At 45.6% G+C, this 24,197-nt stretch overlaps 1 protein-coding gene across 1 annotated transcript; it reads right to left on the reverse strand.

Annotated features, from left to right (window-relative positions):
- Positions 1-341: 341 nt before the first annotated feature.
- On the reverse strand, positions 342-21,091 carry smg1 (SMG1 nonsense mediated mRNA decay associated PI3K related kinase). The gene is made up of 62 exons (XM_085933895.1): positions 20,835-21,091; positions 19,512-19,660; positions 19,220-19,372; positions 18,978-19,114; positions 18,839-18,897; positions 18,542-18,755; positions 18,295-18,420; positions 18,088-18,160; positions 17,848-17,945; positions 17,600-17,773; positions 17,214-17,435; positions 16,888-16,989; positions 16,503-16,793; positions 16,241-16,371; positions 15,944-16,105; positions 15,694-15,812; positions 15,506-15,593; positions 15,316-15,417; positions 14,983-15,123; positions 14,667-14,893; positions 14,284-14,483; positions 14,017-14,178; positions 13,701-13,855; positions 13,416-13,549; positions 13,001-13,312; positions 12,740-12,881; positions 12,506-12,656; positions 12,315-12,435; positions 11,969-12,214; positions 11,633-11,784; positions 11,380-11,515; positions 11,166-11,310; positions 10,934-11,072; positions 10,625-10,843; positions 10,325-10,505; positions 10,074-10,235; positions 9,638-9,998; positions 9,303-9,525; positions 8,934-9,180; positions 8,638-8,867; positions 8,304-8,549; positions 8,088-8,226; positions 7,890-7,999; positions 7,604-7,822; positions 7,309-7,502; positions 7,066-7,238; positions 6,688-6,967; positions 6,340-6,612; positions 6,003-6,237; positions 5,714-5,925; positions 5,476-5,632; positions 5,110-5,299; positions 4,732-5,006; positions 4,460-4,669; positions 4,023-4,313; positions 3,768-3,947; positions 3,363-3,590; positions 3,065-3,276; positions 2,889-2,989; positions 2,576-2,749; positions 2,263-2,369; positions 342-1,865 (listed from the first exon to the last, which is right to left on the reverse strand). Exons 1-62 carry the CDS (start codon positions 20,909-20,911, stop codon positions 1,788-1,790), a joined length of 10,947 nt encoding a protein of 3,648 aa, XP_085790021.1. The 5' UTR covers positions 20,912-21,091; the 3' UTR covers positions 342-1,787.
- Positions 21,092-24,197: the final 3,106 nt, after the last annotated feature.

Here is a 24,197-nt window from a genome sequence, read left to right on the forward strand (position 1 = left end):
AGATGATACTGCGACTTCCCAATTTTGATCCCGAGGAATCAAATCCATTGTGGAAGAAAAAAAAGATTTCATCCTCCAAGATGTCAGAGTGAGAGAAACTGTCTCCGTGCTTATTCAAAAATAGTCATCCAGATTTAGCGTGACATAGCTCTGGGAGCAAAATGGAGACTGCCAGAGTGCAAGCAGTGGGCATCACAGAGGTTGATTGTCCACCTTGAGGGAGCAGCCCCTGGGAGGGAGGGGGGTTGGGGGGGGGGGTCTCCACAAAAGAATACCGGTTTGTATTTGAGAGAGGAATGCCGATCTCTTTGGTTTCATAGAGAAACGAGAAAACGAGTCAATATAGTTGAATAAAGTTTAATATCATGAATATAATACAGTGGAACCAAAGCAGAGTCCAAAATGAGAAGAAATGATGCTCAGAAAGATGGAGGTAACTGACACTGTTCACAAATAGACAAGGGCTGTCACTCATGATTATTTGAATCAATTCATCTGTTTTATCTATTGATCTGAACAAAAACTTCTACATTCCTTTACTTAAAAAAAACAGAGTGCAGTGGATTACTTTTTATGTTGTGCTGTGAAAATTAGGGGGGTGCTTGGAAAAGAGTTTCTGCTCATTTTTCTTTTTTTGCTGAGTGTTGATGTCATCTACTCCATGGCACTTCTGAATCCATTGTTTATTTCGATTCAAACAAATTGAATAAAAGCTTTAAGAAACCATTTTCACCATCACCAAAAACATCCTATATCCCGCTAAAAACATAAAACTGGAAAGTCAGACGAATAAAATACAAGAATTAGGGCTTCGGAAGTTGCTACTAATGAGGAAAGAGAGAAATTCGAAGAAGAACAGTCAAAAAAAGCCAGCCACAGTCTATAGTTGCTTATTTGTAAAGAAGGAACAAATTGTTACAAAGCACAACAGACTCATTAAGATGCACACAAGAAATATTTGGAGATTGTGCCTCCTCTAAATGAATTCACCTTTTAGTGTCCCGTCTCACATAATCGCACCAAAAAGCATTCCGACGAGCAAATCCATCCGAATAATCTTTTATTTGGTCAAGTCTGATGATCAATTAAAGAACAGTTTGATTCTCTTTTCCTCTCTCATTTCCGTCTTCGGAAGAATCCCAGAGGAACCTTCATTCTTTTCATTCTGGCCAACTGGCCATCAATATCACATACCCGATGAGGAAGAGTTTCAAGAGAACTTGGGGGGGAGGGGGGGGGGGGGCTCCGCAGACGAGCCATTGATGAGATTCGGGGCCGCCCCGGTGAAGTCCCGGCCGCAGCGTGACGGCGGTGTGCTTCGGGGTGGGGGGGGGAGTAAACGGCTCACTTCCTGCTTCACCCTGAACTCAGGCGGAGTTTGACAAGCTCAACAGGACGCAGTGATGTTTGGGGTACAACTTGATAGTGGGCTGCAAAGGTGAGGGGGGGGGGAGGTATCTCTCAGGTGAGCGAATGAGGAGGCGTTTGCACTCCTTCCCGTCCCTCCCCCTCCGTCCGGCGCGGCTTTGCCTTCGGGCCCCAGAAAAGAAGGCCCGTTGCGTCGGCCCGATCGCCCATGTTTGCAGTGTGGTTGGCAGCGGTGCTCCGGGGTGGCTAGCCCGCTATGGGTGCCCAGGAGGTTGGGAGGGCGGGCTAAGCTTTCGCTTTCCATTTCCTCCTCACAGTGTGGCCTGGTGCTGCTGTTCCGACACCCGAGACCCGCTGGACTGTAGTGGGATCTCCGAGCCTTCACTGGACCAAAGACGTGAATGACGCTGGTGTCGTGTTCACACCCAGGCGGTCCAGCCCTCGTACAGCTGGGCTAGGTTGTCCATGTTTGTGGCGTCCTTGATTACAAAGTCCACCTGGAGGCAAACACTTGGTTTCATTTAGGGTTCTTCTGATGTCAAAACTTGTAGATATATATATATATATTTTTTTTAACCTATAGCATGGTATTTCCACCAGTGCACCCTCCCACAAACCTTTTCAATTCAGACAGGACGAATATAATTCAACCAATAATTTAAGCAGTGTAATTTGTAGCTACAGTATATTACATTGTGGTAGTAATGAGAGCAATCTAACACGATAGCTAGCTCACCCATTTTATTTATTTACTACTCAACTGAAGTTTGAGTCAACCCATAATAAAACAAAATAAATAAAAATAAATGCGGTACACGAGCTCTCTCTGGTGGTACAGTCACATTTCAGATACGGCGTCTCATTAGCAGTCAGAGTGCATTTTTTAAGCCTCACCTGTTCAGTGACACTCATCCTTCGGTTCGGATCGATGTCTCTGCCTTCCAACTTGGCTTTCACTCTTTTCCACACACTGACAGCATACGAGTTCCTCTCCTGAACAGCTGCAAGCAAAGGAGGAAGAAGGTTAACTGGTGGAAGAGCGTCAATAAAAAGTATTGCAATTTTACGGTGTGTCTTATGGTGCCCTCGGGTGGCCGAGAAGGACATACAAGTCTAGCTTTGAAATGAAGTGTGACAAAAACATTTGATTTGAATTGAATTCATGATGAAATAAACGTGTTGTCTCATGAGTGCAGAGCGGTTGTACCTTTTCCTGTTTTGGGATCTCGTGCAGCCCTTTTGGGGCTGGGGTTGAGGCCTTTACTGGTCACTAGTGTGCTGGGCGGGGTGTCCGTAGGGGTTACCAGGTTACGTGGCAGGGGCTTCCGTGCATTCTGGGACATGGACTCTGTCTGGGTCTTCAACCCACTGCATCGAACAGCTTAAGCACAAAACGAGTTCTGCTTATAGTATACAGTACAATACACCTTCATGTTGCTGCAACAAAGTGCTTTACAGAGCCTGAATATATGAAAATAAAATTAAAAAACTCTTCTACTGCATAATCCTGAAAGTCATACCGGCCGCAAAGCTCGTCTGTGTTGCCGACACAGGACTGGCGCATTCATTTTCTCTGTCTGTCACCAGTGGGGAGGCAAAGCCAACCAGGCCGTTGTACACACTGTCGGGAAGAAAGCAGAGGATGAACACCTTGTCATGGATTGCAGCAAATTCTTGTGGGCAACACTAGTGCTACCTCTGACTCTGGGACTGGAGCTCCTTCACAGTGGCGGGGATCTCTTCGAGCAATTCCAGTTGCTCCTGATTACGTGGTTGCCCACTGGCCTGAATGACCGTGAACAACACTACCTGGATGTTGTCCTGCCACGCCTTGTACTCCATCAAAAAATTACGCACGCTGCCTTCATATGCCACCTCTTCGCCGTCGGCCAACGCCGCCTCCTCATCCTGTAGACGGGCCGGGCGGATATTTGAACGGCACTCTGTGCTTGACGACAAAAGAATATTTACAAGTTGAAATGAACAGACAGTACCTTAGCCATGGCTCTGAGGAGGTGCTTGACATCAGCCAGTTGGCGGTTGTGGTTCGACAAAATGGTTTTAATGGAGTCGATGAGGAGTTGCTGTGTTTCGGCACAGGACTCCAGCTGCTGTTCCCGCTCCTCCTGAGTTCTCTGCTCCGTACTAAGCTCCTCTTCCAGATGGTTCTGGGCGCAACTAAGCCAATCAGGGCTGCCTATAGGTAGGTCCAGCACTGGACTCTGTAATGAACATTTAAAAAAAAAAAAAAGAGAGAGAGAGAGAGAGAGAGATGAGATGACTATTGTGTAGCTGACATTTCCGAATAAAGGACGGGCAGGCTGATCAGCTCTACAAAAGGGCTCATTAAAGTGAAGTCTTCTCCATTATGTCATGCTTATAGCGGTGGTCAAACCTACCAGTCTCTGTAACAGTTCAAGCTCCAGTGTGGACACTGTGCTACTAAACTGGGAAGCAAAAGAGCAGGTCTGCTGGCAGCGCTTCAACAGCTCAAACAAAGCTGCGTCCATGTTGAGCGCCTCGGCGGATCGGGTGCGAAGGCCTTCAAAGTTCAGGATGGTGGAACACAAGAAGGTGACCTACAAGGTGAAAAATGAGTTGTCCATCTAGTACTGGTTAAGTGTACAGAAACAAGCCCGGTAAGCTGGGGGCACCTGGCTGGCACGCTGGTTCTCTCTGGCTACCGTGGCACGTCTCTCCCTGATGGTCATCTCAAAGTCCTGAAGGACGGGGGCCAATGTTGGGTTTGCGCCGCCGGCCCATTTAAGGCGCTGCTCGATGCTAGCCTCCAGTGCTGAAAGCTTCTCCTGAATTGCGACGATGGCTCCTTCCTCCTGACTCAGCTTATACAGCTTCTTCTTCATGTTGCTGAGAATGACGGCACGAGGGGGAATGTTGACACTGAGTGTTTGATTATTGGGACCCAGGATGTCCTCATGCTGCCACTGGGGGGGGGGAAACACGTACGAAGAAAAAACATTCTATTATTTGATAAGATTTAAAAGTGGGTGATTTTTCATTTCCACATTCCAGCAAGTGCTACTTGAAAGCAAATATACTTAGGTACTTTAATCGTGAATTTGTGGAGTACCTGAAACATAGCAACGTGTAGCTGAATCCTCTGCAGGCTGGCCTTTGCAGCTTCCAGGTTGCCATCCAACCTTCGCAACAGGTCCAACTTCTTCCAGGCTGTGTCATAAGAGGCGGCCAGCAACGTGGCTCTGTTAAGCAGCGGTTGGGAGACGCGACCTGATGCCAGGTTCTGCTCGGCCGCCTTCTTACAAAGTTCGTCCAAAGACACCTTCCGAAATAAAAAGTCAAAATGTAGACACGACTCTCGAATGATGTGCTCAAATTTTCTACCTTGCTTTCGGCACCAAAGTCTTTAGCCTCGACCTGGGCAATGACATCCAGTCCAAGAGCAGACATGGTGCTGCAGAGGGCCAAGCCAAGAGCTTGGCTGGGCAGACCTATGAGCATCTGCCAAACAAATTCTGCTGTGAAGGCCTTGATGGGGCGGGTCATTTGTTCCTCATTGATTATCGCCCCAGTCGAACCAGTAACATTAGGCTGCCGGAATAATGCTTTTCCTAAACTAACTGGTCCATTGGAGGTCAAGAGCTCATCAGGAGGTGGTCCTTAATATGCAGATGAAAAAAAAAAAAGATGATCTGTCAGTGGCTGGATATTCATGATTTACTCATTTGTATGCAAATCTTTTGAGCATTTAGAAAATCCCACCAGATAGAGTCTGCGCAAAGCAGGAGCACATTCGGAAGAAATCTCTGATGGTTTGTAGTCTCTTAAGAAAGAAAACCTCTTCCATCAGTTCCCGCTGAGCGAGGCTGTCAAAGAAGTTGAGTTGTGCGGCGCGTGCTTCCCGCAGAACGTCCATCTTCCTCCACGCCGACGGCACTTCCAGTGAACTCAGCTGAGGGTAAGCAGCAGATAAACAGGGAATGAAATTAAAAACAAGCAATAGATTGTAATCATCATTATCCACTAAAACAATAATCACAAAAAAAAACCTAGAAAAAAGTCACACACAAACAAAAAAAGGGGGGAATCATGAAACTTTGAATATTTCACTGACACTGTGGTTCCAACCTTTTCAGTGAGCTGTCCAAAGGCAGTTTCTAACTGAGTGAACATTCCATCAAAGGCAACAAGGAGCATTTGACCAGCAGACATCTTTGGTGAGTCCTGCCCAGTGGCGTCCATGCAGCGTGGCTGGATAAGCTCAGAGTACTGGGCACGCAACATCCTGTGTGTGAACGCAAACATTATTTGCAAGATATTCCCCGTCGCCGCGTCGAATGAAACTCTTAAAACGACCAACGTTCACCTCGTGATGTCCAGACACTGATTGCGTCCATCGTGGTCCAACCCCGAGGTGGCTAACAGGCTGTCAACCAAACCCTGCAAGCCGAGACCATCGGAGCTCTGCTCTACGAGCTGCTCCAATTCTGCCAACATGGACTCCAGAGTGGGCTCGCCTTTAACCATACAACGCAGAGCCTCGGGAAAGATAATCTGACGGAAGTTGGTGTTCAGTTCCTACAGTAATAAAAGGGAAGTCATTATTGAGATGCTCATCTACTTTTTTTTTGTGTGTGCGTCAATAACAGCATTACCTGCAAGCAGGTATAGACGGAATTGGCCAGATAAATGGTTTGAATGGTGGCGGAAGGTGACGGGAGCTCCAGATCGTTTGGCAGGAGCGGGCAGCGCTGCAAAAGCGTGGCCAAGGCGCTGACGTTTCCGATCATGCTGCAGAGCTCCTCTAAGAACCACGCTCCGTCCCGGGACATGAGGTCGACCAGCTGCTCTCCTGCACTCGCTGCTGCACTCTCCATCACCAGATTGCGCCTAAATAACCACATTTCCAATGATGCCTCCATTTTTGCAATGTCTATTGTATTAACTTGGACGTTTGAAATGACTTGTTAGGTATGTATTAGCCATTTGAACCTGCAGAGCGAGCAGAGAGCAGAGGTGATGATGCCAGCTAGGCTGAGTGAGCCCGACTCTCCATTTTCCCTCAGGAAGACCCCGATGCAGTGCTCAATTTCCTTCAGTTGCTCCTCGCACGCCGCCGCGTTTGTGCCTTCGGCTTTCAGCCGCTCAGCTTGATGCACGACGCGCTCGTTGGTGTCGGCCACTTGTCGCTGCAGAGCCAACTCCACGTTGGATGTGAACTGGCAGGAAGCCGCGTTGGACTGAGGGGTAAACAGCACTTCGTATCTGTGCGGGAAAAGACAACATCGGAGGTCAATCCGGGTTTGTAACGTCGAGATTTCGTTGTGGGGTAGAGCTTACTGTCTGTAAATGTGCTGGCAGTGCTCAACTGTCATGACTCTCAGCAATTCCTCCAACCAGGCCTTCCACTGGTGTGTTCGATGGCGCAACACGTTGGTTCGCGGGTAGAGCAAAGCCACTGTGGCGTAGCTGTGCAGCTGCTCCAAGCAAATACGAAGGGCCCCACGGCGCTGCTGGAGCAAGGAGCTCAACTCGGCCTCCAGGGCCTCGCACTGATTGATCAGATGGGCTTGGCCGGCATTCTTCAAGAAGGCTGTCGCTGGAACATAGCTGGGAGGACCTGGGGAGGATCGTAATTGAAAAATGATTCATATCTGAACAAGAGAGTGGGGGGGGGGGGTCATAGGTCAAGAAATAACAATAAATGATTATCCTAACCTAAATCGATGGGGGTACTGATATCCTGCAGCAGAGCAGCCAGCTGAGTCGTCTCCAGGTTGGAAAATGCCGCCTGGTACTGGGAAATCCACTGGTCCAGGTCAACCAGCTTACTTTGAATGGCCTCTTGCACAGTCCTCTGTCGTGATTGGAGCTGGGTGTGTTCAGAGTACCTGTAAAAGGAGACGAGGTGAAATTGTGGCATCAATATTCACAATCTTAAAAAAAAAAAAAACATCATACCTTTGCTCCAAAGTGACAATTCGATGCTCTGGATGGTTCTCTGCTCCTTCCAAGAAGGCCACCTCCTCTTGCAACTTGGCCTGTAGTTTCTCTCCCTGGCAAAGCAGATCCTGGAGAACCAAATACTCCTCCACAGCTTCTTCCACTTGTGGCAGGACGGCCAGCATTTCGTCACGGTTCTTAAACCAGTTGACCTTTGCAAAAAAGCACAGAGTCAAAATCAAGAATTTATTTTTGAGGGGAGGTGGAACAATTGCATGTCTGACGACTGAGGAACCAATCTTACGATCCTTACCTTAATCTCAGCCACTCTGGAGGAGTACAGCGAGCGTGTGATTTCTCTCTCCATCTCCCTCTTACTTTGTTTGCTGTCAGCCTGTTGGCCCCCTCCTCCATACACTGCACCCGCAAAGCCCACCTCCCCCCCAGCGGTCCAATCCACCAGGGGATCATAGACAAAGGCCTCCAACAGCGTCAGGAGGGTCTCTCTTCCTCGGCGCATCATTTGAATAACCTAAAAGAGCGAGACTTCATCAGAAACGGCTCATTGGCAACGTGCTGCTCGCTAACTATGTGCTTACCTGTTCACAAGAGAGCCTGAAGATTCCCTCCACCCCAGTAACTCCCAGTGCGCTCTCAATATTGTGCGTCATCCTGAAAGGCACCTTCTCTGGGACTCTTAGACTCTTTCCTAAAGCATGGGAAGCAATTACATTAGTGTTCAATTGGACTAATTACGTGAAACGTCATCTAAAAAAATAAATAAAAAATGTCTGTACCTTTTTCAAAACACACATTGTAATCAATGTGTACAACTTCGCCAGTAGTCATGTCAATGAGCACATTGTCGAGGTGTCTGTCACCAAGACCAATAATGTATCCCACCATTGACATGACGGCAGTGGATCTGGCATAAGACTATAAAATGGAAACAAGAAAATGAACGTAGTAATGAATCTCAAGCAAAGTGCTACGTTGCCATTCAATAAAGTTACCTGAGTGACCCTCCACCATTCACTCGGTGTGGTACATGAACACCACAACTCCTTGGCCAGTAAATTGGAAGGCGTGGCCTCCATCAATTCTTTCAGCACCTCCTTCATGACACTGAGGGGCCAATCTCGCCGCGTTACGTCCAGACTGAGCCCAACTGCTTTCAGGGCAGGACCAATGTGACTGTAATAGAGCTCACTTGGCCGTGGGACGAGAGGCACCGGCTGCTGCTGGAATGAGTCTTGAGCCTGCGTCGGGGGGGGGGGGGGGGAAGATTTCATTCAATTATGAAAGTGGGCATTGCAAATATTGTTGCTGCAAAATATAGTATGTTACCTTCTGAGCTTGCTGCACAGCCTCCCTCTGCTGCCAGCGCTTGTACAAGCCAAAGAGAGGTGTGGCTCCATCAACCCACTGGATGAGTCCCGAACGTGTTCCAAGGGGTGTGACGGAATAATGGCGCGCATGGAAGCGCGGCTGCTCCTGTTGGTTGATCTTGGTGAACATGGTGTTTACGATGGATAAGAACTGCATGATGCGCTCGTCCAAATGTAAATCCTCCAGACCTTGAGAGATGGGACAAGATCACTTTTGTTACAAACGAACATTTGTCGCAATCAGTTGGTCTTTACCTTTGAAAAGGTATGGGTAGTTGTGACCGTCAGAGCCTCGGAAGAAGAGTTTCTTTGGCTTGGTCTTGGTTGGAAGGATGGTTATGGATTTGCCGATGCTCTGAATGGTGACGGCGTCTGACGCTGACACTTCGCCGGGCAGGGCCATCTCTGTCGCGGTCATGGATGCCAGATGTGGACTGATCTCATCCAATTGAAGAAGATAGCTAGCTCGCTTCTGAGCACGCTGCTGCAGGCTTAGCATAATCTAACAAAGATCACAAATTAACGACAATGAATTCTCTCGGGTGACTACTGTGCGTTATGTTAGGGAAAAGGCTATTATGCAATTACATTCTACAGATTCAAAACCTAATATCAAAAACATACCTGTTTAAACGGGAGCCAGCTACTGGCGGGGTTGGCGGGGTTGTGAGGGTTCCTCAGCCGCTCGAGAGCTGAATTGATAGCGTCGCCATAGGTTTGCTGGAACCAGGTTTCGTGTGGTGTTTCTGCTGGGGCTGATGTGATGCTGCAGACATGTTCCAGGGCAAAAACCACCGGCCGCATTAAAGCGGAGTGCTTCTCGCGCATGATTGCAATCTTCTCATCCCTGAAGCACAATGGAGGGGGGGGGGGGGGGGGGCACACACACATCAGTCTAACCGTCACTTTTGAACAATGTATAAATGGCGGTGTGGGTGTAAAGAATCTAAACAGCTCACCTTCGGAGTGTGTTATTATTCTGAACTCTCTTCACCTCATCCTCGAGCTGTTGGATTCTACGCAGGACATGTATGTGCTGCTGCTGCAACACGCCCAGCCACAATTCATCCCAGAGTAACGTCACCCTGCGCAGCTCGCTGACTAACTGCTGGACCTGAAGCACCATGGTGGGGTTTGCCAAGGAGAGTTTCTCGACTATCTTGCTGTAACAATCCTGCATCATGGCTTGGTCTTGACTGGAGCAGAACGTTGCCAGTTCTTCTTGATTTTCACCTTTGTCACCACCCTCTGGCTGCTCTTCTTCCTCTTCTCCTTGGATGCTCCCCAAAAATGTGGGCAGAGCCGATGGCAGTTTGCTCCCTGCAAGCAGATTTGCTGTTTTTATAAAGACTATGTAACGCTTGATGAGCAATAAAGAAAAACATTAAGGCCTGCCTGAATTCTGAGCCTCGCCTCCAAGGGAGAGTGAGCCCACAATGGCGGGGTAAAGGATGAGATGCGGGGAGTCCTGGGCCACTCGGCACAGCAAGCTACATATACTTTGTCGGATGTATGCTTCTGGATGATTGAGACGTGAAAAGAGCTGTGGCGTGATACCTGAGAAAGAAATCAATAAGTCAAATTTTTTTTTTTTAAAAAGGCACCAACTTCTAGACTGAACATAAAATGGATTGAGTTTGACATACCCCTCCATGGTGCAGTTGGGGTGGAGGCTAAACCGAGCTCAAGCCCCTCTCTCAGTTCCCCAGCGTGTTTGACCAACAGACGGAGGAGACGAAGGGTCGCCATGACGATCATGTCGTCGTTACTCTGTTTGCTGTTATGACAGGACAGCAGGAGTTTGGGGTCGTCCTCATCAATGGGGAGCTGAAACAATGGAAGAAAGAAAAAAAAAAAGAGACTTTTCACACCTGTAGGCAGTTGGCTATGGTGGCTTGTCAATAATTGCTTATTTTCCTTCTACCTGGTGTGTCTCCAAATCTTACCTGGCCACCATTGAGCTTCAAGAAGGTGAAATAGGCCTGGCAAGAGATCCTGTAGAGGCCAAATATTCGGTCCACCACGCGTCTCCAAACCCGAATCAAACCATCTGCAACAGGTTGACCTGCATCTGCCAGCCAAGGGCACGATGCGGTTAGCTGTCGCCATATCACATCCACCATGTCATCCTCATCATCTTCCTGCTGGAGCGCCATGTCTTCGTCCTAGCGCACAGAATTCAAACAACACAAATTAGTAGGTAATAATAACCTGTCAAGTCATGATGATTAAAAAAAAAAAAAGTTTGACCTTACCTGAATGCCAGTTGGTCGACACATGGCTTGACCAAGAATGCTAAAAATGGTTTGCTTGTCTTCTTCACTCGTGCTCTTAGGTAAGAGCTCCTCAATATCCTTCTTTTCTCCAGAGAGAAGAGGCAATCCCTCACCTTGGCTAGAGGGAAAAAACATTTATTTACAGTGAGATATTAGTTTACGGGTATGGTATAATCATTCTAGTGTCAGATACTTTCTTGGGTCCACTAACCTGGCATTGTCGACGACCTTTCGACCCCAGCGGTATGCCCAGCTGGCCAGTGCTGCCCAGGACTTTGCCACCTCAGGTGCTAAGCTGGTGGAGAGCTGGTAGAGTTGGCCAAGCACAAAGTCGGGCTCCCCGACGCCAACACTCACTACATAAAAATGTGTAATTATTCAAAAGACCTGCTTCTTGTACACAACTATACAATATTCCAAATTACCTGAGGTCTCAGTAGTGATGTGAGGAATACTCTGTTCCACGAGAGGAAGCTCCAGCAGAGCAGAAATGTTCTGACACAAAGGTGACATGTTGCTCGTAGCGTTTGATGAATTTATCGTCCCTGACATCTTGACAACCTGGAGCCAAAGAGCAAAGCGCAGTCATGTGATCAAATAAGTCAAGCTTGCACAGCAGCAACTTTCACACAAAGATATAGCATAGTACCAACCAAGGAGCATTCCAATAAAGTGTACCTGTTTAAGCTGGGGTATCATGTCTTTCCAGTCAGCCAACAGCCACTTGCAGAGTGTGAGTAGCGAGCGACAGGCAGCGCCTTCGTTCTTGCCCACATAGCAATATGACAGAGCAGCCCTGCTCAGCATTTCCATGGCTGTAATGGACTGGCCTGTGAAATTGATGAATTTTGTTTGTTTGGCTTGAAAATGATCATTTTATTGCTGTCATCACTTTTTTTTTTTTTTTTAATAGACGAGCAATTTGTGACAGGTCACGCAAGTTTTTACTGTGCATTATCATGTCCAGATTTTCTTTGCCATCATTTGCATTTGTTGACAGATTTGTGTACTCACCTGAAGTCCTCACTACTTTGGCTTTTTCTATCTGCAGCTCCGGCCCCCACTTTTCTCCCAGCGTGCCTTCCACGGTGAGGCGTCGGAAGGCCTTTATCAGTTCGTCCCCCTGCTCATCATCTTGGGTTCCGTCGCAACACTGGCTGAGCAAGCGGGATGCCAAAGCGACGTTGCCTTTTTTGCGAGCAAACTTTACAGTCGTCAAACAAAGCTCCGTGAGGTGGGCATCCGTGGTTGGAGAAGAACCTGGAAGAGGAGGAAAAAGACATTTTAGGTTTACCTCGGTTCTATGTGCAATTTAATAATGGATGGTTGTTGTTTTTGTTAAAAATGCTGACTCTATCACCTCTGAGTTTGTTGAGGAGTTGTCTCTGGAACATGGTGTATCTGAGGGCTTGAAGGAAAGGCTGGACATCTTGTTGTTTGCACGAATTCAATGCCTCACTATTCAAAGGAACCACAGAGTCCTACGGAGAGCACAACAGCACACACAAATGAATCAACACCATCCAGCAAAAAATGTTCACGTTTACTCACCTCTTGTCCTGAAAGTGTGTTTTCTAGAGTGGCAGTGCAGTGAAGCTGCAAAGTGGGAAGGGTGGGCAAGGCATCAGAGAGGGTCAAGGTTGACAGTCGAAGAGGACCCAGGCAGATCCTTCCAGTTTGTTTCAAGCACCGCACCAATGTACTACAAAAATACAAGAATCATTGATGGATCAAGTTAATCCTGTTGTGCTCATTTTTTCCAATGTCTTTTTGCTAAATACTCACTCTTGATTGGATGGCACCCTTTGCTCTGGTGGCTGACTGGCTTTTGATAGGGCACTAACAGCAGTGCGGAGGAGTTGTACTTCAATGGCTCTCTGAAGTTCTGTTGGATCAGGACTCATTGAGGGTAGAAGCCTCTTCAGGTCTACACCAGACACAGAAACAAACACAAGCTTGAACAGAATGCTTCATAAAAATTTGATGTGCAGTTAATCAAAAAGCAATTTCCCTAAATTAAAAAATAATTTTAGCCCCCAAACTTGCCCATCTTGTCCTTGCTACTGGAGATGGAGCTGAAGTCTTCTCCAGGAAGAAGTTCCAGTTGAGCACCACATTCAGTCAAATCTCCGTCCTCAAAGCGGCTTAGAGCCTGAATGTAGTTGAAATCAGCCCTCAGGTTGATGTTGACTAGATTGGTGGAGTTCTGTTTCAGGGAATGAACGGTGGCCTGCCATTCCTTGACCGAGGGCCAATCACAAAGTGCCACATAGCACTGACATGCTTTGTTAGCCATGAGGTTGACCACCTCGGGGGAGCAATCGTTTGACTTCAGCAGCACGGTTTTTCGGCTGTCACCTTTTCAAAGAAAACACATGGTAAAAAAAAAAAAAAAAAGTTTTTAAATGGAATCAAACTGGAACCAAAGTTGACTTGATTAAAATTCACATTTGGTAATTACCATTGCTGGTATGTTTGGGGCTGTTGGTATTACTGGAGAGTTTGAGCAGATAACAGTCAGAGCTTTTGATGCTGCAGTCCATCCCTGAAACTGCAGACAGCTGATCTTGATAGTCTAGCGCTGCTTTCTCAAACCTAAACACAGGCGCACGCAAGAAAACACAATGCCCGTACATCATCTTGCTTTTAAATTTGGCAAAATGCATTTGTCATATAAAAATGAATAAAAAAAAATAGTAATTTCCCAAATAAAAAATACAATCCCGAACAATTTTAGGTTGCTTACCGTCCCTCCGCTTGTAAAGCAACCGAGGACAACCAGCTGAGACTCTTGCCAGTGTTCGAAAAACTCCAGGCAGCGAGTCCATGGATAGCATCCGGACAACGCAGCTCACAAAGCGCTTCTGCCAATAATGTTAGAGGAACCTCCCATTCTGGACCCTGAAGCAAACAAAACAGAAACAAGGTTGACTCTCTGACGTGCTGAAGTTATTTTCACTGCCTCACAGCCAATCAAGTCATTGACCTGAAATTTATCCCCATCACAATTTTGGATCATACAAACATCCGACCCCACTGACTGACAAAGTCCTTATCCAAACCTGGGCGCTGCTGTTCTTAATCTCAGCAAGAAGGTCAAAGCCGTGCCGTATGGTCACTGCTGGTTGACCGGACAGGAGACCGACCCTCATCAGCGAAAGGCGGATCCTTGTCAGCCAGTCTTGGCATGTCTGACGGTTGGTGTAAAAAAATGTCCGGATACCCTGTGTAAGATGTTTACATTAGTCAATCAAATGCAAATGTAATGTGGTGTTTAACACTTCAACTGGACATTTTAAACAGGCAGTGTAGAGAGAGACTTAGTCTACCTTTGGTGGGGCAGTGAGAGCATTAGCACAGCCTTCATATGCGTTATACATGAGTTTCTCCAGGTTCTCAAGATACTGAAGCAGCAGAGTGATCCGAAGCTGATTGGAATGGTGACCCTCGCCGTCGCTTCCAGCGCCGGCCCATGCCCCAACATCCTGCTCTGGGTTCAGGCTGTGGGCAGCCAGGCTCCGGATCATACCTGAAATATGCACAGTACAGAGGGATATACAATTGGTAGGTGTACAGAATTTATTGAATTCGAATGGTAGTCACAATTTTGACAGCTCAGACATTTTATTAATGTCATTTTACTTCGAACTCTCCTGTGTGTCCTGATTGATGGCCTAAACCAATTCATAATCAAACACAAATTCAGTATTACCTTCAATGGTCTGGAAGGTGTCTTGAGCTCGCCCGAGTGGCGTCCGGAGTTTGGACAGGACAGTGAACTGTGCGGCTTCCCACACCGCCCACTGCCACAGGACCACTTCGGTTTTTAACAGAGCCCTGGGTACGACACCGGGACGCACGCCATCAGCGCCACCTCGGCCGTCACGTTTCTCCAGGCGTTGGCAGCTGTAATAAAGTCGTTCCAGCCACGGATCCTTGCTGTGGACGGGAACGAAATACAAACATATCTTTAATTCATCAAGTGAGGGTGAGCGTTATTCAGAAGAAAAAAAACAACAACAACATACCCTCCACGGTGCAAGACTCCATATAAGATAAAGCTGATGAGGTCACTGAAGTCCTGGGGGTGTAAGGTGCTGCTCGGTGCTCGGCTCATGTGGTGGCGGATGGCCAAAGAGATGCCAGTCATCTCTGGGTGACTGTGAGTGCTAATCAACAAAATAAACATCAAGCCAATGAGTTACAGGATATTAAGTACAGCAGAATTCAACATCATTGTTTCAGTTAAAGTCATCAACCTAAGTAAATAAGCAGTATCATTAGATTTGGGAGCTCTGACTAATTTTTTTTAAGACTTGAAACAGCTGGAAAGGAGCGAAGCACTGCACTGTCAGTTTTACCTTAACGAAACATCCAGGGGTATTGTCCGAAGCAATTTGCCATAGGCCTGCCTCACCCTCACCGCTGAGTGGACAAGCTGGACTCTGCACACATCCACACACCTAAAAAAACACAACATAGTCTTGATTCAGCACAACAGATCCTCAGAATTTCTACGGTTAAGCAATCGAACAAGGAGACACATTTGACCTTTGCAGAAGCTCCACAGATAAAGATGAAGAGAGGATGAGTAGGCTGTTGCAGGTCTGAAGGCAAATATTGTGATCTTCGTTCAGGGCTGTCGAGTAAAACAGCGCAGGAAAATAAGACCGGTTTTATTACTGTGAACTTAAAAGAAAAAAAAGACAAAAGAAGACGTCTGAACATGCTGAGTTTACCATTGGACATCAGGCCACGACAAAACTTGTTGAAGGAAGGCAAGGAGAATAGTGGGCTATAAGTGTCCGACCTCTTCATCAAGAGTGAGATCTCTTGAGCCCATGTCAGCAGCAGCCTCCTGATAAATCAAACCACCAAGTTGTGATTACGCCATACTGCCGATATTACAAAGTATATGTTGATATAAAATCCTCCCGTTTCCAAAGGTAGCCTTAAGAACGCTGGCATAAAGAAAAAAAAAGACGAAACCTGGCTTCAGGGTAGAGATGTTCCTTCATCAGCAGCCCTCCCAGAAGGTTGAGCAAAGTGCTGAAATGTTTCTTGGTAGCTGTCGTGACAGTACTGATGACAGCCCCGTCGAATAGGGAAGGGGAAGAAGAAGACAAGCTGGAGGAAATGAAATGATCATGTCTGATGGAGGAAGGTGCAGAGAAGAAACGACAGCAGTTAGAAAGTCCAAAAGTAGACACAGGGTCATGATGTAACTCATTTCAATCTTTTGCTCCGTGTGTACAGTCATCTGTAAATAACATGTTTATACATTACCTGGTGCAATGGGAATAGAGAGTGTAAAGCACAGCATACTGGACAGCAGGATAGTAGACTGCTAACTCAGAGTGCACCAGCATCAGCGTGTGACTCAGCAGGGCAAAGACAGTAGGAGACAAAGCCCACATCTAAACGGGTCACCAAAAAAAAAAAGAAATACATATACTGGTACCAGAAATTAATTCAAGTTGGGCCCAACGAGGTTTTTGTTTTGTTTGAGATGAGCATGATTTTTTTTAAGTAAACTTGTGTTTCTTACCCCAATGAGTGAGTTCTTGGTGTTCCCGATGGTGGTGAGAGTACTTAGATTGAAAATGATGATAAACTGCGCCTTCTCCGGGTTTAGGGTGACTGAAGCGAAAGCTGGGTGGCGGATGCCAAGGCAGGGGCTATCGGGTGGCTGGAGCCCACTCGGGAGCTCCAGGGTAGCCAAAATACTGGACAGGGAACATGCCATCTCTCCCAATACCAATTTGTAAGCTGCCTCCAGGGTTGGGATATTTTTCAGACCCAGGAGCGCCTGGTACACACCATGTGCAGCTGACACCACCTGTGGAGTGCACATACAAATTCAAGAGCTGAGTTTATCGCAGTTTGTCGCTTTTCCCGCATACGCTTTAAAACTTTATCCCCTGGTCACAAACCTCTTTCTCTCGATGGAAGCGCAATTCTAGCAGCTGTGAGTCCGGTGCCAACAATTTTTCCACGAAGGAGGCGGGCAACTTTGTGTTGATCTGCTCCACAATCTAATTCATACGTGAAGAGTTAGTGCTCATTTTTTTCATGTGTATACAATCCTGTTGTACAGCCTTTTTTTTTTTTTCCTTTTGATTGTACTGATATAATACTGACTGTTAAAAAATGTGATGTAATTTGTACACTTTGGATAGAAAAATAACAAAATATGCATTTGTATTTAATTATTTAGCTTAGTAACACAAGAAAATGCGCTCGTGAAAGATGGCCGTACCAGTGTGACAAGGCTGAGTACTGCCAGGTTGTAGTCCGCACCACAAGCACGGCAGCAGTCCAACTGGTCCAAGCCGTAGGCTAAGACTGTCTCCATTAGTTGTCCACAGGGCTCCATACTGGCCAGCAACACACCCACACACTCATTCCCTGCAGTTAGAACTGCCTCAGAGAACTGGACCTGCTTGGCTGTGGTCACGCACGCCAGAACCCGGTTGAGGATCTGAAAAAGAATAAAAGGCATGAATGTCGAGTTATGTATAGCTACATAATGCATGGCAAGGATTCCCCGCCATGTGACACAATCATATTTTCAACCTCCCAGTTGACTTGGCAGGCTAAATTCATAATTCAACACATCAACACAGACACGTGTGCTGCTCTCACATCAGTGACATAGGCTTCAGTAATAGGTGGTCCTCTGATGGGGTTGAAAAGCTCTCCGATGCTGCGAACGACTGTACTGAACACCCTCAAAAGAGCCGCCAGCTTCGGTAGAGACACCGCAGGAGGCGGGATGTCTTCATCCACCACCTCCCTTGACGCGACGTGGCTCAGATCCTAAAAAGAAAACCAAGTCAGTCCGTCTGCTTGATGAAAACAGTCGTAAAAATCCACACACATGCACGCTTCACCTCTGCATATGCTTCCATGTCCTCCAAGAATTGTCCCAGCAGAGTGGTGGAAAAAGTCAAATCTGCCACCCAGAATTGTTCTAGACTCTGAAGCCAGGCTTTAAGTGTACAAGGGAAAAGACAATGTTTTTTTTTTTTTTACATTATCATGATTTCATACAATGCAGTGATATTGGCAAAAAAAAAAAAGCTAGTATGTTCAACTTTCAAAAAAGTTGTACAAACAGAATTGTCACTGACCTGACACCTGCTGAGTGAGTGAGTGCGTCTGAGTGTGGTCAATGTGCCAGCCCACCAAGATATCCACTGTGTCCTATTGAAAAGAACAACCACCATGCAAAGGTGGAGACAAGAGTGACAATGTCAGTGTAATGTTCATGATTTTCACATTCCAAAATATGTTCATCAATCTCAGCCGTATGCCAAAAATCCTGCCAGCACTCTCACCCTAAAATTGGTGCTGAAGACGTGTGGGTAACAGCGAGCCACCTGAAGAATACACCTCACACTTTGGCAAAGCAGATCTGGAGTGTCCACATTCTCCAAGATGGACTGAAGATTGCTCATCACCAGCTAGAAGACACAAAATAGGACAGTTGCTTTTGAAAATCTGTGATGCTATTTGGGAAATGACAATTGAATCACAGACCCAAGTTCCCGTGAAGCGCAATTTGAGATAAGTCCATCTGGTTACCTGCATGACTTGAGTGAAGGTCTTTCTTTCACCCGCGGCCTCCAAAGCCCGCTGCGTCGCTAACAGGTACAAGAGCTTCACCTCGTCACGAGTGCTTGAAGTAAATTTGAGGAAGAGCCACTTGAAGATTCGCTCCGCCTCGTAGCTGAGCACAGTGCAGAGCAGACCCAAACAGGCTGCTGCATCCTGACGCAACTCCCAGAGCAGCTTACTACTACAACCGTCAACATCACATGGAAGCATGTATGTTAGGAGCGGGCTTTAGAATTCTTCGTTAAAAAAAGAAAAAGCTCTTACCTTTCATTCAAAATATCATTCAAGGTGCTGAGGATGGTGTCCAACTGTTTGACCAAGTTCTGCAACAAATACACATTTACCCAGTTAACATGTCCAACTTTCTTCTTTTTTTTAGGCTTACGACGACTTGATCACTGACCACTTTATTCTCGCTGTGACTGATGAATTCCTTCAACTGCTTAAGGGTGGTCAACCTTCGATCACGATCGTCCTCCCTTGAAACTCGGCGCAGGAGGTTGGCCAACCGAGACTCGTCTGAGTGAGCCATCCCTCTGTCTACAATGCGGGTGAAAGAAAAGTCTTCTTACTCTTTTGACCCAAGTAGAGCAGCCTTCATGAGATAAATCAGGACAAGATAGCATCTGATCTTAGACATCTCACCCTGCGATTTCCTCATGTCCTTTGAAGCTAAAGCACGGTTTCCATGCTGAAAAGAGTTTAAATCCGCCGTCAAGTCATTTGGCCTCAACTCTTGCCCCAGCGACTTCCAACCAAAAGTAGTATCATAGACACCTTGACCAGCTTCATATCCACCTGTGGGTTATAAAATATGCTCCATTAAAATAGAAATGCAGTTTTCCTTTTCTCAATGTCAAACCTCTAACTAAGATTTTCCATGACTTAGAAACAAAAGTGAAAGAATTAGTTGATTTGTGAAGTCTTGAGGCCTCACCCGCTTCATGGAGTGTATCTGCAGCGGCATAGGCATCGCTGGGCACTACTGGCTGCTCAGCCAAGCTGGAGGACAATGTGTCGGAAAACGCTGCTGAACCGAAGTCTCTGGACCTCACGCCGTCCTCGATGAATGACACACTCTCAACTCTGTAGAATCGGACATATGCACATACACGCACACAAAAAAAGGCATTGATTCGGAGTTTGATGCATTGAAAATGTATCCGAACGAAACTAAGTGACACACAAGCAAACGGATCAAATTGGATGATCTTCCTTTTCAATCATATAACATTGCTTGCCGTGAACACATGGAATACAAAGGACCATGACTCGCATATTACATAAAGAAACTAATAATAAATCAATGAAATTTTAAGGGGGATGCTCAGCTAAGAGTTTAGAATCCTAAAAATGATCAATAATAAATAATGTTTTAATGCAATGCATTTGGGGTGCAAGTGTAAGAGGAAATTAATGCTGTTACAAATGGGCGAGTTGGCAGAAGTTCCAGCATAAATGTTCGCAAATAGCACCGTGAGAATGCCCTAGTGGTTGGTGCCTTCCTTCAGAATTTCTGTTCCCACATGGTCATAGTTCAACATGCAGTGGGGACACCTCGTGCTCACAAACCGGACATTGGCATCATCTGGGATTCAAATGAAATATTGAACTGAAAACTGGAGCGAGGAAACGAAAGTAGACGCTTTCTGCGAGGACAAATTTTCGCAATCCTGATATCAACCTGCAGCATGCTACGGCCTTCCAAATGACACCTCGATTTCAGGCCCACCAAGCAGGATTATTTGTGAAAAGATCAGACGAAACAATCTATTGTGAATGTGTATCTGCTTTTTAAAATTCCATAAACGCGTAGAATGTAAATCAATACACACCAGCAGTGGGAGAATGTGGAGCGCCAGCAGCAAACAAAGGCATTTCTGTCACAATTTAGCGCGCGCTTTGCAATCAGATGTGCATGCACAACTGTCATCAATTCGCAAGTGTTGATCACATTTCAAATGATTGTTTGAAGGGTCTCCAATGCTAACGTTAGCGTCATATTATCAAGTCGAACCTTTCCTGGATGTAAGGGCTCGCACAGCGCCTAAAACTAGACAAGTGACGGGCTAGTAACCACGTAATGTTTGACAAGGCCAATACTAGGCCACGTTGAGGTGTTTCATTTTGTGACTAGAAGGCGAAAAAAAAAGTGGCTCGATATCCATGCGGGGATTACTTGACGAGGAAGCCGAGCACAGGCCCTAAAAAAAACACAGCGTTTTATTTTCATTAGTCTTCCCCGAAACAGAGCACCAACCTGGGCTGCCAGTCATTCCGGTGTGGTTGCAGTTTGTGGGCACCGCTGAGCCGAGACCTCGAGGCTTTCCGGCTCATTACCTTCTGGGGAGCTGCATGGCCCGCTTGCAGCGGTAACGTTCAACGATTACCTCGGGCTTATGTTATACTTTCGGTTTGTGTCAAGTATCGCAAATCGGTGGTAACTCGTTGATACAGTTAGCTTGAGCTTGTGTTTGGTTAGCCTTCTTCGTGCCGAAAGAAGCGGCCCAACCGCACATATATTTTGGTAGCGCCTCCTATCGACCGGTGACCGTAACTTCAGTGTAGAAACTTAATTGGGGGGGCAATTTTACAGCACCTTCTTGTCAAATTCTTCTGTTATATCTAGTTTTGTCACTTTTATGTTTAAGATCATCAAAAAATGTAATTATCAGACAAATATAACCAAAGTAAACACTCCAAACCCAAAGCCATTCAGAAGTTGGTGCGTTTCGATTGTTTTTCTGCTGCAGAACCCAAGTGCGTTTCAGTTTCAGGCCACAAATTGATGCCCAAACATTCTCCCACCGGATTTTCTTGTAAAGAGCAGAATACATGCCTCCATTACTGTGACAGCGACATCTGGAGGCAATACTGTAATTTACACATTGACCGCCAGAGGGAACCCAACTGCGTCAGAAGTACAGGTATCTTCCAAATTGTTCATACTGCAGGTAAAATATTGGAAACAATAGCTTAGTCGTATAGGCTCTGGTGCATCACTGACAATTTGGAAATAATAATAATGTCAAAAGTCATAAAAATAATCATAAGAAGAGGGGAGGATGATAATGATGATGACATTTATATATTTTTTGCATGGAAACTACTGAAAACTTTACAAACAGAACAATTATTACCTCTCGAATCATAATAAACGCCACTAATTTATATATCAGTACACTTAACTGATTTTCCAAAGGTAATTCGGTGTGCTGTCTTTATGGTTTTTATAATGAAAAGAAAATGACTCCTATGTTTTAAATTGTTAATATTGGAAATCAGAAACATATTTGGGAATGGGGGGAATGTACAAGGCGCAGAAGTTTGGGAATTTTTGTAATTTGCGTAGGTCACTAACCTCCATGAATAGTCCGACTTTGCTGTGCTATGCAATTCTCATCGAAGAAACAATATGTTCATTATGTATTCTGAAGTTCACTTCTCCTATTCTTTTTGTGTATCAATCCATCTGCTGGCCAATAATAACTCTGTTCAAGGTCTACCATACAGGCCTTTGATGGCGGCGGACATCCCAAGCGGCCGTGCGTCAGCCCTGACGTCAATCCATCCAAACGCACTGATCACTGTGTGGACTGTGGGTGGGTTAGGTGTGTTTGTTAGCTTAGCTTGGTAGCGTAGCACAATGAAAACATGAATGGAAAGAGGAATGGGGAGCAAGGGGGAGAAAGGCATAGGAATGTGCGAGAGAAAAGTTAGGATTGAGTGGACGTTGTCGGAAAAAGAAACTACACCGAGAGCAATGTCTCATATTTTGTGTCGTAAAGTTTCGTTCAATATGTTTTACACCGTTTCTAACTCAATAAAAAAAAAAAGTTCAAATCCAAGCTTCGGTCTTCCTGTGTGGATTTGGAATGTTCTCCTCGTGCTTGTGTGGATACTCTGGTTTTCTGGCATATTCTAAAAACGGCCTTTACAAATGTATGTATTTTTTGTTTTTAAATCACACATTAGGTGTATGGAATACTTTAATTTTTTTCAGTGTATCTTTCTTTTCAACATGCAGTTTTTCTTGAAACCTTGATATTAATTCTGCAAGACTGACCTGCCCACAATAATATACTATACTACTATACTAATATATGAGAGGGCAATATATATACACACACATATATGAATGGACTATCTTTTTGGTCTGTATCGGTAGACCTAAGGGTATTTATTCATAGCTGAATGTGTCACATGCACACACATACAAATCCAGTCCTCAGCAACGGCACAGTTACTTAGAGACTGATTGCAAAGAGGGTGTGTTTCCATGGCAACCCTAGTGGCTGAGTCATCTTCACCGCAGTGCGTGCTCTTCCTATGAGTGCACATGTGCGAGTGTATCACTTTTCATTCATTCATTCATTCATCTTTGTACAGTTTGAATCGTGATTCAAATGAGAAATTTTGCATGCTATAGAGAGCATTGTGATTCTTCATCTCCGTGGAATGACATCCTATTCGACCCAACGCTTTTAGCACCGTGATGTAGTCTATCACTTTCCAGTATGATGTCACCGCCTCTGCCATGAGATGCGTGCTGAGAACAGAACGAGCCTTTTTATGGCTTAAGCTGAGAGGCCTGACCCGGAGCATTTAGAGTCTGACATGCAAATCAAAGGTCAACACACATTCAACTAAGGTCACGTTGCACATTCTAATCCAACATAACAGTCATTCTGCGCATACATAATGTAGCTGTAATGCACGCCAAGAAAGCTATAACTTGCATATTATGAACATTTAATTCAGTGATTCTTTCATGTACCACTAGAGGGAGACATTGTACCACAAGGTACTGCAATTTGAGAATCACCATAAATAAATGACCTCTCGGAACGGCTAAAATGAAAAGGTTACATGCAAATGACTAAATCACGTAGAATTTTACCAAATGAGAGCAGCTACATCTGAAGAAATGTTTCAACGCACGTGTTTGTCTAGTCTCCTGCCTCACTCCATGACATATGGATCTTTCCTCCCTCCAGCTGGGTATCAATGAGCAAAGTGAGGATGTTGTTGTTGTTGTTGAGGAATCTTACCAGTGGCACTTCATTTAATCCTCTCATGTTGTCAAAACAAGTATTTTGCATATCATGTGATTAATGTTGCACACTCAGCATTCTTTGCAGCCTGGTCATACTGGAATTGTGATGATTCCTTATCACGTATTCTTCCATGCATTTTTCCCTAATGGGTTTTCTGCAATGTATTCCTTGCCTGAAAAAAAAAGAGTATTTTGTGATGAGTAAACAACTTTCAGCAGTATTGTTTTATCATTTCACACAGTTATGGCCCATTCTTATCCTTGCTTACCCTTGTCCCCAAACTAAAAGTGTTCATTAAATGGAATGATTTTTCTTTGTTTCCTGTCACCAAAAGGGACACAATCTCTCCCAATGTGACTTTGTAAACAGATTTATGCCCACAGCATCAGTAATATCTAGTGCACACAACCCCCCCCCCCCCCCCCCCCCCATATCCATTACAGGGAGTGTTCCCTTTCCTCCTCCCAAAATCCCTGCATTATTGATGCAATAGTATGCGAGCGACGTCAAGCTCATACTGGCTTTTTATTTGGCTTTGCGTTGCACTTGACATTTTCTGCCTGCGT

The sequence above is a fragment of the Syngnathus leptorhynchus genome, chromosome 16, assembly GCF_054491065.1.
Source record: "Syngnathus leptorhynchus isolate UIUO chromosome 16, UIUO_Slep, whole genome shotgun sequence".
NCBI lineage: Eukaryota > Metazoa > Chordata > Actinopteri > Syngnathiformes > Syngnathidae > Syngnathus > Syngnathus leptorhynchus.

Coding starts and splice junctions, on each gene's coding strand:
- smg1 (XM_085933895.1), bottom strand. CDS start 20,911: ATGAGCCGGAAAGCCTCGAGGTCTCGGCTCAGCGGTGCCCACAAACTG. Junction 15,418..15,505: donor TCTGTGGAGCTTCTGCAAAG/GTCAAATGTGTC, acceptor GTGTTTTTTTAG/GTGTGTGGATGTGTGCAGAG. Junction 14,484..14,666: donor CACCTTCCAGACCATTGAAG/GTAATACTGAAT, acceptor TGCATATTTCAG/GTATGATCCGGAGCCTGGCT.